The sequence below is a fragment of the Triticum aestivum genome, chromosome 7B, assembly GCF_018294505.1.
Source record: "Triticum aestivum cultivar Chinese Spring chromosome 7B, IWGSC CS RefSeq v2.1, whole genome shotgun sequence".
NCBI classification, from domain to species: domain Eukaryota; kingdom Viridiplantae; phylum Streptophyta; class Magnoliopsida; order Poales; family Poaceae; genus Triticum; species Triticum aestivum.
Genome location: NC_057813.1, coordinates 731,093,854 through 731,107,769, shown reverse-complemented (window position 1 = coordinate 731,107,769; position 13,916 = coordinate 731,093,854). Strand labels below are relative to the sequence as shown.

The following is a 13,916-nucleotide window of genomic DNA, read 5'->3' as shown; positions in this document are numbered from 1 at the left end:
CGTTGCCAGATCTTCTCTTTTTTGTACATGTTCTATCTAACTGGATTGGCTAGTACAATTTATTTTGCCTAATTTTTTTTATTTTTTTCCCCATGGACTTTGATCGATCTTGGCTATGGGTATTATTCGACGAGAACTCGGCCACCAGATCCAGATAGTGATACATGCAATCAAGGTCATCCATTAAACGTAGGTATATCTTGCACTTTTCAGTTTTTAATGTAACACAATATGTTATTCGTGATACTATATTTCTTTTGATTATACTCCCTCCATTCTACAATGTAGTTTATATAGATTTTTTGAAAAGTCAGATTATGCAAACTTTGACTGAGATTATATAGAAAAATATGTATTCTAGAATATCAAACACATATCATTATGCGACATATTTTCATAGTATATATATTTGGTGCCGTAGATGTTGATGATTTTTCCTACAAATTTGGTCAAAGTTGATGAAATTTGGCTTTTTAAAAAATCTATACGCACCACATTATGAAACGGATTTGTATTGTTTAGGAGTGCTATACTTTTTGTTGAAATTAGACTTTAATCTTCATAAATTTGTACCAAGTTCTCATAAACAGTGAATGAGCGAACCAAATGATCAAATTTTCTGGCTCCACCCTTGGCCCCATCCTGTCCGCGTATAAAAAAAACTAAAAGCAACATTTCAAATGCAAAGCCCTAGTTCAGGCCAGCGGCGGCCCCGGTTCATCACGCCGGCAACAGAGCCAGCGGCCTACACGTCCATCGCCGGCATCAGCCAGCGGCCGGCAACACATTCAGCCTCCAAAATGAATAGTTCTCCTCGCCGGGAACACAGCCAGCGGCCGGCAACACAGCCAGCCTCCAAAATGAATAGTTCTTCTCGCCGCAACACTACCAGCGGCCGGACGGGCGGCACCCATGCCAGCCTAAAAAAGAACGGCCACGCCGATCGGACGACCTAGTTCAGGCCTTCGGCGTCGAGCATCTCCTTCTGCCTTGCCTCGAACCAGGCCCTCGTCTTCTCGCTCATCTTCGACAAGTCCACGCTCATGATCGCAAGGGCCACCTCCGTTGCTGGACCCAGGCGTGACGTTGAGGTTGATGACGGCCGCGGGGCGCGGTGTGGACGGCGCGAACGCGCCCACGTCCGGCGACCCCGAGAAACGGGTCTGGCCGCCGTGCCTTGGCGGAGGGAAGCATGGCGACATGGGCGCGGTGCGCGACGTCAGCGACTGGCAGTGCGTAGGCCGGGCGACCGACGAGCCTGTGCTTGCCGGGCCGACGGACGCTGCAGGGAACCCGGCAGGACGGCCCATGCCAAGCATGAGGATGGCGTGCGCTTTGTTGACGAGGTCCTCCTTCTCGTCGGCAGCGGCCTTGCGCCGTGCGGCCTCCAGCTCCTCGCGCTGGGCGGCGAACTTGGCCGCGGCGGCATTGACCTTGACGACCGCTCTCCGTTCCCTCCTCTTCGCCGATTCCGCGTCCAACTTGGCGATCTCCTCCGGCGTGCACTCCGACCGCGGCTTCCTTGGCGCCTTCTTCTTCACCTTTGCGGGCGGGTCCAGGGCAGGCCGCCGGAACTCGGCGGGGCGTCGGCCATGGACGGGGGAGAGAGGGGGCGGCGGGAGGGACATGGGAGGGTTTGGGGCAAATGGCGCCAAATGCGCGTGGGGCGGGGGGGGGGTGGTTTCTTCCACCGACAGGCGGGACAGGGGAGGACAAGCGCGCGCGTCCCGCCCGTCCGCGCGCTGTCCGTTTCACCCCAAACCGAGCGCAACTTTGGGCCGGGGATGGGTCGAAAACGGACGGAATTCGGACATTTGTCTGTTTGAGGCCGCGCGCTGGGCCGCTTCTTTTGTCCCTTTTACCCCAAACGGACGGGGGCGGACAGAATAGAGTTGCGCGGTGGAGTTGGCCTCACCACACCCCGGCCGTCCGATCTCGTCGCTTCATCATTTAAGCTTGGCGAGTTGTGCTCTCCAGATTTAGATGAACTTAGCTAGCTCGCCTCACACACACAGCCATATACACGACACGACAACCATGGAGCAAGCGGCCAGCAGCGCGAAGGAGGATCTCAGCCTCGAGCTTACCCTGGCCTTTGCTATGTGCGTGGCACCAGCCGCGCCCCGCTCGGGCTTCTTCTTGTGCGTTTACTGTGACCGCAAGTTCGGCAACGCGCAGGCGCTCGGTGGTCACCAGAACGCGCATAAGCAAGAGCGCGCCGTCGCCAAGCTCCGCCGGGACGCGTGGAGGGCTGCTGCAATTTCTCGGATCTCCGGGGAGCCTGCAGTAGGCTCTGTGGCGTACAAGCGCGGCAGGACCTCATCGGACCGCGACCACGAGCTGGACTTGTCTCTCCGGCTGTAACCGGTTGCCAGATCGATCAAACCATTTCAGTATCCATGGTCCGCACCCCTTTCCGGTGCTAGGTATGTTAGAGTCTAGCTACAACCATTTGTTTCAAGGTCCTTCTGTGTATGCGTTGGATTCATATCAGCGCTCTTGTAGTTTATTGAATATTTGTTTTTAAGGTCTAGACCTTCCTGATCCTTGGATTCACACTAAATTTCACAATTCATCAGACTAACGAGGTTGCCAGAAAAATCTGGATCTACATATGTCTGAATGTCCACTTTAGGGGCATTTAGAAGACATCGAGAAAATAGGGACATGGTCAACACTATGTTGATAAGTGCTCCCTGCGTCTCAAAATAAGTGTCGTTGTTTTAATACATTTTACAGGGAATACTAGTTAGCTTCCGTAGGAATTTTTGTGGACATCTACCCCTTCAAGACATCTCCGAAACCGATTTATGAATTTCTATGTATTTCTAGTGTCTATTAAATACTCTACTTCTTGTGCTATTTACTAGCCTCCCCGAGGCAATAAATTGTAAAAACTAATCTTAAGACCCAAAAATTGGCCGACACTCAAAAGAATCTTTAATTAGCTGCTTACTCAAATCCCCAAAAATATCATAATTCATCAACAACTCGAAGTTAAATAACTCATCGTCCACACGATGCAGAAGACACCTCGAACTTGGCTGTCCACCTTAGCTCTATTACAAGGATAGGTAGCATATCTATTAAACAAGAAGGGGAGGGGAAAAAGGGTTCTGTTGATGTAGGCCTTTAATTTTTTAGCTTGAATTTTTTTAACATCACCGTTGCATTACTCGACGCTTCCTTTTTTTATTAAAATCACTCACCCAAGTTTGCCAGATATTGGAAAACCCTTTCCACATAGCACGCTGAAGGAAATACTGGCAAACTTTATCGTAACATTAAAAAGTCGTAAGAATAAGTCTCGCGAAACACTTTCTTATACTCTGGCCTTGTTTGTTTTGCAATATCTCTGATGACACAATCTCATAAAGTACGATCCTAGTGGGCTAGGGATATAGGAGATCGCAAGGCTAGTTCTGCGAATGACCGGGTGAGGGGGGGGGGGGGGGGAGGATAAGCACTCAAATGAGGGAGGGTTGTTGTATTGGTCGACTTGGAGATGTGTGGAAGGTGCTCGGGAATGGGTGAATCTTGGCAGCGATGATCAATTCAAGGAGGAGAAGGCGGTGGTGGCACTCAGGAGAAGAGATACTTGCAGCTAGTCGACGAGGGAACTATGGTCCGGCGTGCAAGTTCAAGATACTTGGAGTGTGCACCAGTTAAGTGCTATCACGACGCACAACCGACGCGTGCACGCATGTGTGTGTGTGTGTGTGTGTGTGTGTGTGTGTGTGGCGGATATGCGTGCGTGTGGTGTCAGGTCAGCGTGTTCGTGTAGTGGTAACCGGTGTATCAGTAAGTGGCATGTCACAAGAACTCACTACACGAACACGGTGTCATCCAACCCCTTTAGTGAACCCATCGGTGGCAAGTTGACAAACATAGTACATGGGTGAATACATAGACAAACATAGTGTCACTAGTATGCCTCTACTTGACTAGCTCGTTGATCAAAGATGGTTGTGTTTCCTAGCCATAGACATGAGTTGTCATTTGATTAACGGGATCACATCATTAGGAGAATGATGTGATTGACTTGACCCATTCCGTTAGCTTAGCAGTTGATCGTTTAGTATGTTGTTATTGCTTTCTTCATGACTTATACATGTTCCTACAACTATGAGATTATGCAACTCCCGTTTATCGGAGGAACATTTTATGTGCTACCAAACGTCACGACGTAACTGGGTGATTATAAAGGAGCTCTACAGGTGTCTCCAAAGGTACATGTTGAGTTGGCGTATTTCGAGATTAGGTTTTGTCACTCTGATTGTCGGAGAGGTATCTCTGGGCCCTCTCAGTAATACACATCACTATAAGCCTTGCAAGCAATGTAGATAATGAGTTAGTTATGGAATGATGCATTACATAACGAGTAAAGAGACTTGCCGGTAACGAGATTGAACTAGGTATTGAGATACCGATGATCGAATCTCGGGCAAGTAACATACCGATGACAAAGGGAACAACGTATGTTGTTATGCGGTTTGACCGATAAAGATCTTCGTAGAATATGTAGGAGCCAATATGAGCATCCAGGTTCCGCTATTGGTTATTGACCGGAAACGTGTCTCGGTCATGTCTACATAGTTCTCGAACCCGTAGGGTCCGCACGCTTAAAGTTTCAATGACGGTTATATTATGAGTTTATGAGTTTTGATGTATCGAAGGTTGTTCGGAGTCCCGGATGTGATCACGGACATGACGAGGAGTCTTGAAATGGTCGAGACATGAAGATTGATATATTGGAAGCCTATATTTGGATGTCGGAAGTGTTCCGGGTGAAATCGTGATTCTACGGAGTACCGAGGGGTTACCGGAACCCCCCGGGGGCTTAATGGGCCATAGTTGGCCTTCGTGGAGAAGAGGAGAGGCGGCCAGGGCAGGGCCGCGCGCCCCTCCCCCCTAGTCCGAATATGACAAGGAGAGGGGGGCGCCCCCCCTTTCGTTCCTCTCTCTCCCTCCTCTTTCCCCCCTTCTCCTAGTCCAACAAGGAAAGGAGGGAGTCCTACACCCGCTGGGAGTAGGACTCCCCATGGCGCGCCTCCTCCCTGGCCGGCCGCCCCCTCCCCCCTTGCTCCTTTATATACGGGGGCAGGGGACACCTCTAGACAACAACAACAACAAATCATTGATCTCTTAGCCGTGTGCGGTGCCCCCCTCCACCATAGTCCTCCTCGATAATATTGTAGCGGTGCTTAGGCGAAGCCCTGCGACGGCGGAGCATCATCATCGTCACCACGCCGTCGTGCTGACGGAACTCTCCCTCAACACTCGGCTGGATCGGAGTTCGAGGGACGTCATCGAGTTGAACGTGTGCTAGAACTCAGAGGTGTCGTGCTTTCGGTGCTTGATCGGTCGGGCCGTGAAGACGTACGACTACATGAACCGCGTTGTTCTAACGCTTCCGCTTTTGGTCTACGATGGTACGTGGACAACACTCTCCCCTCTCGTTGCTATGCATCCCCATGATCTTGCGTGTGCGTAAGAAAATTTTGAAATTACTACGTTCCCCAACAATGGCATCAGAGCCTGGTTTTATGCGTAGATGTTATATGCACGAGTAGAACACAAGTGAGTTGTGGGCGATACAAGTCATATTGCTTACCAGCATGTCATACTTTCGTTCGGCGGTATTGTTGGATGAAGCCGCCCGGACTGACATTACGCGTACGCTTACGCGAGACTGGTTTTACCGCCGTGCTTTGCACACAGGTGACTAGCGGGTGTCAATTTCTCTAACTTTAGTTGAATCGAGTGTGGCTACGCCCGGTCCTTGAGAAGGTTAAAACAACACTAACTTGACGAACTATCGTTGTGGTTTTGATGTGTAGGTAAGAACGGTTCTTGCTCAGCCCGTAGCAGCCACGTAAAACTTGCGACAACAAAGTAGAGGACGTCTAACTTGTTTTTGCAGGGCATGTTGTGATGTGATATGGTCAAGACGTGATGAGATATAAGTTGTTGTATGAGATGATCATGTTTTGTTGAAGTTATCGGCAACTAGCAAAATCCTTATGGTTGTATCTTTATTGCATAAGATGCAAGCGCCAAATAATTGCTTTACTTTATCGCTATGCGATAGCAATAGTTGCAAGAGCAATAATTGGCGAGACGACCATGTGACGACACATTGATATAGATCAAGATGATGGAGATCATGATGTCGTGCCGGTGACGATAGAGATCATGACAGTACTTTGGAGATGGAGATCAAAGGCGCAAGATGATCATGGCCATATCATCTCACATATTTTGATTGCACATGATGTTTATCTTTTATACATCTTATTTTGCTTAGTTCGACGGTAGCTTTATAAGATGATCTCTCACTAAATTTCAAGGTATAAGTGTTCTCCCTGAGTATGCACCGTTGCGAAAGTTCTTCGTGCTGAGACACCACGTGATGATCAGGTGTGATAGGCTCTACGTTCAAATACAACAGGTGCAAAACAGTTGCACACGCGGAATACTCAGGTTAAACTTGACGAGCCTAGCATATACAGATATGGCCTCGGAACACTGAGACCGAAAGGTCAAGCATGAATCATATAGTAGATATGATCAACATAGTGATGTTCACCATTAAAAACTACTCCATCTCACGTGATGATCGGACATGGTTTAGTTGATTTGGATCGCGTGATCGCTTAGATGATTAGAGAGATGTCTATCTAAGTGGGAGTTCTTAAGTAATATGATTAATTGAACTTAAATTTATCATGAACTTAGTCCTGATAGTATTTTGCAAATTATGTTGTAGATCAATAGCTCGCATTGTTGCTTCCCTATGTTTATTTTTGATATGTTCCTAGAGAAAAATATGTTGAAAGATGTTAGTAGCAATGATGCGGATTGGATCCGTGATCTGAGGTTTATCCTCATTGCTGCACAGAATAATTATGTCCTTGATGCACCGCTAGGTGACAGACCTATTGCAAGAGCAGATGCAGACGTTATGAACGTTTGCCTAGCTCAATATGATGACTACTTGATAGTTTAGTGCACCATGCTTAACGACTTAGAATCGGGACTTCAAAGACGTTTTGAACGTCATGGACCATATGAGATGTTCCAGGAGTTGAAGTTAATATTTCAAGCAAATACCCGAGTTGAGAGATATGAAGTCTCCAACAAGTTCTATAGCTAAAATATGGAGGAGAATTGCTCAACTAGTGAGCACGTGCTCAGATTGTCTTGGTACTACAATCACTTGAATCAAGTGGGAGTTAATCTTCCAGATAATATAGTGATTGACAGAGTTCTCTAGTGACCATCGCCAAGTTACTGGAACTTCGTGATGAACTATACTATGCGAAGGATGACGAAAACGATTCCCGAGCTCTTCGTGATGTTTAAATCGATGAAGGTAGAAATCAAGAAAGAACATCAAGTCTTGATGATTGACAAGACTACTAGTTTCAATAAAAGGGCAAAGGGAAAAGAAAGGAAACTTCATGTAGAATGGCAAGCAAGTTATCACTCCCATGAAGAATCCCAAAGCTGGACCAAAGCCTGAAACTGAGTGCTTCTACTGCAAAGGAAATGGTCACTGGAAGCGGAAATGCCCTGAATATTTGGTAGATAAGTAGGATGGCAAAGTGAACAAGGGTATATTTGATATACAGGTGATTAATGTGTACCTTACTAGTATTTATAGTAGCCCCTGGGTATTTGATACTTGTTCGGTTGCTAAAAATTAGTAACTCGAAACAGGAGTTATAGAATAAACAGAGACTAGTTGAGGGTGAAGTGACGATGAGTGTTGGAAGTAGTTCCAAGATTGATATGATCATCATCGCACACTCCCTACACTTTAAGGATTAGTGTTAAACCTAAATAAATGTTATTTGGCGTTTGCGTTGAGCATGAATATGATTTGATCATGTTTATTGCAATACGGTTATTCATTTAAAGTCATAGAATAATTGTTGTTTAGTTTACATGAATAAAACCTTCAATGGTCATACACCCAACGAAAATAGTTTGTTGGATCTCAATCGTAGTGATACACATATTCATAATGTTGATGCCAAAAAAATGCAAAGTTAATAATGATAGTGCAACTTATTTGTGGCACTGCCGTTTGGGTCATATCGGTGTAAAGCGCATGAAGAAACTCCATAAAGATGGATTTTCGGAATCACTTGGTTATGAATCATTTGATGCTTGCGAACCGTGCCTTTTGGGCAAGATGACTAAAACTCCGTTCTCCGGAACAATGGAACGAGCTACTGACTTGTTGGAAATAATACATACCGATGTATGCGGTCCAATGAGTGTTGATGCTCGTGGCGGGTATCGTTATTTTCTGATCTTCACAAATGATTTGGGCAGATATGAGTATATCTACTTAATGAAGCACAAGTCTGAAACATTTGAAAAGTTCAAAGAATTTCAGAATGAAGTGGAGAATCATCGTAACAAGAAAATAAAGTTTCTACGATCTGATCATGGAGAAGAATATTTGAGTTACGAGTTTGGCCTTCATTTAAAAACAATGTGGAATAGTTTCATAGCTCACACCACATGGAACACCACAACATAATGGTGTGTCCAAACGTCGTAACCGCACTTTATTGGTTATGGTGCGATCTATGATGTATCTTACCGATTTACCACAATCGTTTTGGGGTTATGCATTAGAGACAACTGCATTCACTTTAAATAGGGCACCATCTAAATCCGTTGAAACGACACCGTATGAACTATGGTTTAGCAATAAACCTAAGCTGTCGTTTATTAAAGTTTGGAGTTGCGATGCTTATGTGAAAAAGTTTCAACCTAATAAGCTCGAACCTAAATCGGAGAAATGCGGCTTCATAGGATACCCAAAGGATACTGTTGGGTACACCTTCTAATCATATATCCGAAGGCAAAATATTCGTTGCTAAAAATGAATCCTTTCTAGAGAAGGAGTTTCTCTCGAAAGAAGTGAGTGGGAGGAAAGTAGAACTTGATGAGGTAACTGTACCTGCTCCCTTATTGAAAAGTAGTTTATCACAGAAATCAGTTCCTGTGATTCCTACACCAATTAGTGAGGAAGCTAATGATGATGATCATGAAGCTTCAGATCAAGTTACTACCGAACCTTGTAGGTCTTCCAGAGTAAGATCCACACCAAAGTGGTACGGTAATCCTGTTCTGGAAGTCATGTTATTAGACCATGATGAACCTAGGAACTATGAGAAGCGATGATGAGCCCAGATTCCACGAAATGGCTTGAAGGCCATGAAATCTGAGATAGGATCCATATATGAGAACAAAGTATGGACTTTGGTGGACTTGCCCGATGATCGGCAAGCCATAGAAAATAAATGGATCTTCAAAAGGAAGACAGATGCTGATAGTAGTGTTACTATCTACAAAGCTCGACTTGTCGCAAAAACTTTTTCGACAAAGTTCAAGGTGTTGAATACGATGAGATTTTCTCACTCGTATCGATGCTTAAGTCTGTCCGAATCATTTTAGCAATTGCCACATTTTATGAAATCTGGCAAATGGATGTCAAAACTGCATTCCTTAATGGTTTTCTTAAAGAAGAGCTGTATATGATGCAACGAGAAGATTTTGTCAATCCTAAAAGTGCTAACAAAATTGTGCAAGCTCCAGCGATCCATCTATGGACTGGTGCAAGCATCTCAGAGTAGGAATATACGCTTTGATAAGTTGATCAAAGCATATCGTTTTATACGGACTTGAAGTGAAGCCTGTGTTTACAATAAAGTGGGTGGGAGCACTACAGCCTTTCTGATAAGTATATGTGAGTGACATATTGTTGATCATAAATGATGTAGAATTTTTCTGGAAAGCATAAAGAAGTGTTTGAAAGGAGTTCTTTAAAAGAAAGACCTCAGTAAAGCTAATTACATATTGAGCATCAAGATCTATTGAAATAGATCAAGACGCTTGATAAGATTTTTTCAATAAGTACATACCTTGATGAGATTTTGAAGTAATTCAAAATCGAACGGTCAAAAAGGAGTTCTTGCCTATGTTGCAAGGTGTGAAGTTGAGTAAGACTCAAAACCCGACCATGGCAAAAAATAGAAAGAGAATGAAAAGTCATTCCCTATGCCTCAGTCATAGGTTCTATAAAGTATGCTATGCTGTGTACCAGACCTATTGTATACCTTGCTCCGAGTTTGGCAAGGGAGTATAATTTTGATCTAAGAGTAGATCACTGGACAGCGGTCAAGAATATCCTTAGTTAGGACTAAGGAAATATTTCTCGATTATGGAGGTGATAAAAGAGCCCGTCGTAAAGAGTTACATCGGTGCAAGCTTTTACACCGATCCAGATGACCCTAAATCTCAATCTGGATACCTATTGAAAGTGGGAGCAATTAGCTAGAGTAGCTCAGTGCAGAGCATTGTAGACATACAATATTTGCAAAATACATACAGCTCTGAATATGACAGACCCATTGACTAAAACTTCTCTCACGAGCAAAAACATGATCATACCTTAGTACTCTTTGGATGTTAATCACATAGCGATGTGAACTAGATTATTGACTCTAGTAAACCCTTTGGGTGTTGATCACATGACGATGTGAACTATGGGTATTAATCATATACAGACATGAATATTGGTGTTAAATCACATGATGATGTGAACTAGATTATTCACTCTAGTGCAAGTGGGAGACTGAAGGAAATATGCCCTATAGGCAATAATAAAGTTATTATTTATTTCCTTATTTCATGATAAATGTTTATTATTCATGCTAGAATTGTATTAACCGGAAACATAATACATGTGTGAATACATAGACAAACATAGTGTCACTAGTATGCCTCTACTTGACTAGCTCGTTGATCAAAGATGGTTGTGTTTCCTAGCCATAGACATGAGTTGTCATTTGATTAATGGGATCACATCATTAGGAGAATGATGTGATTGACTTGACCCATTCCGTTAGCTTAGCAGTTGATCGTTTAGTATGTTGCTATTGCTTTCTTCATGACTTATACATGTTCCTACAACTATGAGATTATGCAACTCTTGTTTACCGGAGGAACACTTTGTGTGCTACCAAACGTCACAACGTAACTGGGTGATTATAAAGGAGCTCTACAGGTGTCCCCAAAGGTACATCTTGAGTTGGCGTATTTCGAGATTAGGTTTTGTCACTCCGATTGTCGGAGAGGTATCTCTGGGCCCTCTCGGTAATGCACATCACTATAAGCCTTGCAAGCAATGTAGCTAATGAGTTAGTTATGGAATGATGCATTACATAACGAGTAAAGAGACTTGCCGGTAACGAGATTGAACTAGGTATTGAGATACCGACGATCGAATCTCGAGCAAGTAACATACCGATGACAAAGGGAACAACGTATGTTGTTATGCTGTTTGACCGATAAAGATTTTTGTAGAATATGTAGGAGCCAATATGAGCATCCAGGTTCCGCTATTGGTTATTGACTGGAAACGTGTCTCAGTCATGTCTACATAGTTCTCGAACCCGTAGGGTCCACACGCTTAAAGTTTCCATGACGATTATATTATGAGTTTATGAGTTTTGATGTACCGAAGGTTGTTCGGAGTCCCGGATATGATCACGGACATGACGAGGAGTCTCGAAATGGTTGAGGCATGAAGAATGATATATTGGAAGCCTATATTTGGATATCGGAAGTGTTTCGGATGAAATCGGGATTTTACCGGAGTACCGAGGGGTTACCGGAACCCCCCGGGAGCTTAATGGGCCATAGCGGGCCTTAGTGGAGAAGAGGAGAGGCGGCCAGGGCAGGGCCGCACCCCCCTAGTCCGAATAGGACAAGGAGAGGGGGGCGGCGCCCCCCCCCCCCCCCCCCGCCGCTTTCCTTCCTCTCTTTCCCTCCTCTTTCCCCCCTTCTCCTAGTCCAACAAGGAAAGGAGGGAGACCTACTCCCGGTGGGAGTAGGACTCCCCATGGCGCGCCTCCTCCCTGGCCAGCCGCCCCTCCCCCCTTGCTCCTTTATATACGGGGGCAGGGGGGCACCTCTAGACAACAACAACAGATCATTGATCTCTTAGCCGTGTGCGGTGCCCCCCTCCACCATAGTCATCCTCGATAATATTGTAGCGGTGCTTAGGCGAAGTCCTGCGACGGTAGAACATCATCATCGTCACCATGCCGTCGTGCTGACGGAACACTCCCTCGACACTCGGCTGGATCGGAGTTCGAGGGACGTCATCGAACTGAACGTGTGCTAGAACTCGGAGGTGTCGTGCTTTCGGTGCTTGATCGGTCGGGCCGTGAAGACGTATGACTACATCAACCGCATTGTTCTAACGCTTCCGCTTTTGGTCTATGAGGGTACGTGGACAACACTCTCCCCTCTCGTTGCTATGCATCACCATGATCTTGCGTGTGCGTAGGAAAATTTTGAAATTACTACGTTCCCCAACATCTTGTCGCTAAGTTTACCTGTTGCAAGGAAGTTGGTCAAATAATATTCGTGTTGGTTTATGCTGAACATTTCTACATGGTTCAATTGTCGGGGCTGGAAACGTCGGAGGGCAAGAACTAAACTCACCATAGTGATGCTTGTTTTATTTTTTTTTGTTGCAAAAAATCGCTGCATCATGCATTTGGGTGTTCGGTCCGCCCCGTTCTAAAAAGTACAGCAACAAGTGTGATGACAACGTTAAGGGTCCACAATGAGTGGTAGAACAAAAAGACACTACTGACGAGCAATTCTCTCCATCGTTCAGCGGCTAACCTCTCATGGCAAGTTGTATTTTTACAAGATGTTAACCTGAGTGACCTGCACAGACGTCACACATGTTTTTTACATTATTCACAATGGCAAACAAGCTCACACAGAGTCATAAGTTAGAAATGCTAGACTTACGGAAATTTTTTTCCCCACCTACTGGATCTACCGACCTAGTGTCATGTTCCCCACGTTCCATCAAACTAACTCAATTCCTGCAGACATGGCATTAGTGATCAAAGTTAAAAACCGTCGTACATTCACACGTTCCGCCGGTGCCGGTCCGTCCCGTCTCGGGTGGCCTTAGGGCCATGGAGGAGTGGATCTTGGAGGCTTCCTGAAGATAGAATAAAGGTCTCCCCGTCTAGCCCTGTTCCGGTGATGCGTCTAGCATGATCGGCGGGTGTGTGGATGTGAGTCTCTGGTGGATCTATCTTTGGTGGATTTGCTCGAATTCGTTCGTCGTTCGTTTTCGTTCGTGTGTCTTCTGGTTGGATCCTTTTGATCTACACTCTTCATCTACGGCGGTTGCTGTTCTGGTGCGTTGGTTCTATGGGGCCTTAGCATGACGACTTACCGACGGTCTACTACAACAACATTTGTCCGGCTCCAGCGAGGGAGGGGCGATGACAACGGCGCGCCTTCGGCTCGCTTCAGTGCTTGTAGTCATCGCTAGGTGGTCTACGGATCTTGATATAATTTTTATTATTTCTAGTGTTCGTTGTACTACCATGATTGAAAATGAATAGATTGAAAGTTTTTTCCAAAAAAAATTCACATGCTCGCTATGGTATACTTGAATTGTTGCACAGTAGGTATGGTTTTAAATGCCTCGGTCGTATTCTTTAAAAAAAAAGAGATTCAAACTTCCGCCATCTGCAACATTGTGATGTAGACAACCATACATTTTCGACAAGCGGGATCTGGATGAGATTTTGCGGACGGGCTAGCTGCTGCGCACAGCGTACTGCCTCCAGTCGTACATGCACACTTTTAATACTACTGTTGAAGCTCCACGTAGCCTCTGACTCAGCTTAGCCACTTTTACTCCTTTGTTCATTACAATTAATGGTGACCGACCGGAGCTCTATGGTGCACAGCATATCCACGTACGGTCTGCAGCCCATATATTGCAGCTGCTGCCTGAGACCATCGTAATCATATGCAAGTCCAAATGATCCCCTGACAAGCTTGTCCATCAC

General features: G+C 45.2%; 1 protein-coding gene across 1 annotated transcript; it reads left to right on the top strand.

Moving 5' to 3' along the window:
- The first annotated feature begins 2,016 nt into the window (after nt 1-2,016).
- LOC123156527 (uncharacterized) lies at nt 2,017-2,396 on the top strand. Its single transcript, XM_044574650.1, has one exon. The coding sequence runs from the start codon at nt 2,038-2,040 to the stop codon at nt 2,362-2,364; it is 327 nt and encodes a 108-aa protein (XP_044430585.1). The 5' UTR covers nt 2,017-2,037; the 3' UTR covers nt 2,365-2,396.
- Nucleotides 2,397-13,916: the final 11,520 nt, after the last annotated feature.

Bases quoted from the DNA above. Each gene is read 5' to 3' on its own strand.
- LOC123156527 (XM_044574650.1), top strand. From the start codon at position 2,038: ATGGAGCAAGCGGCCAGCAGCGCGAAGGAGGATCTCAGCCTCGAGCTT.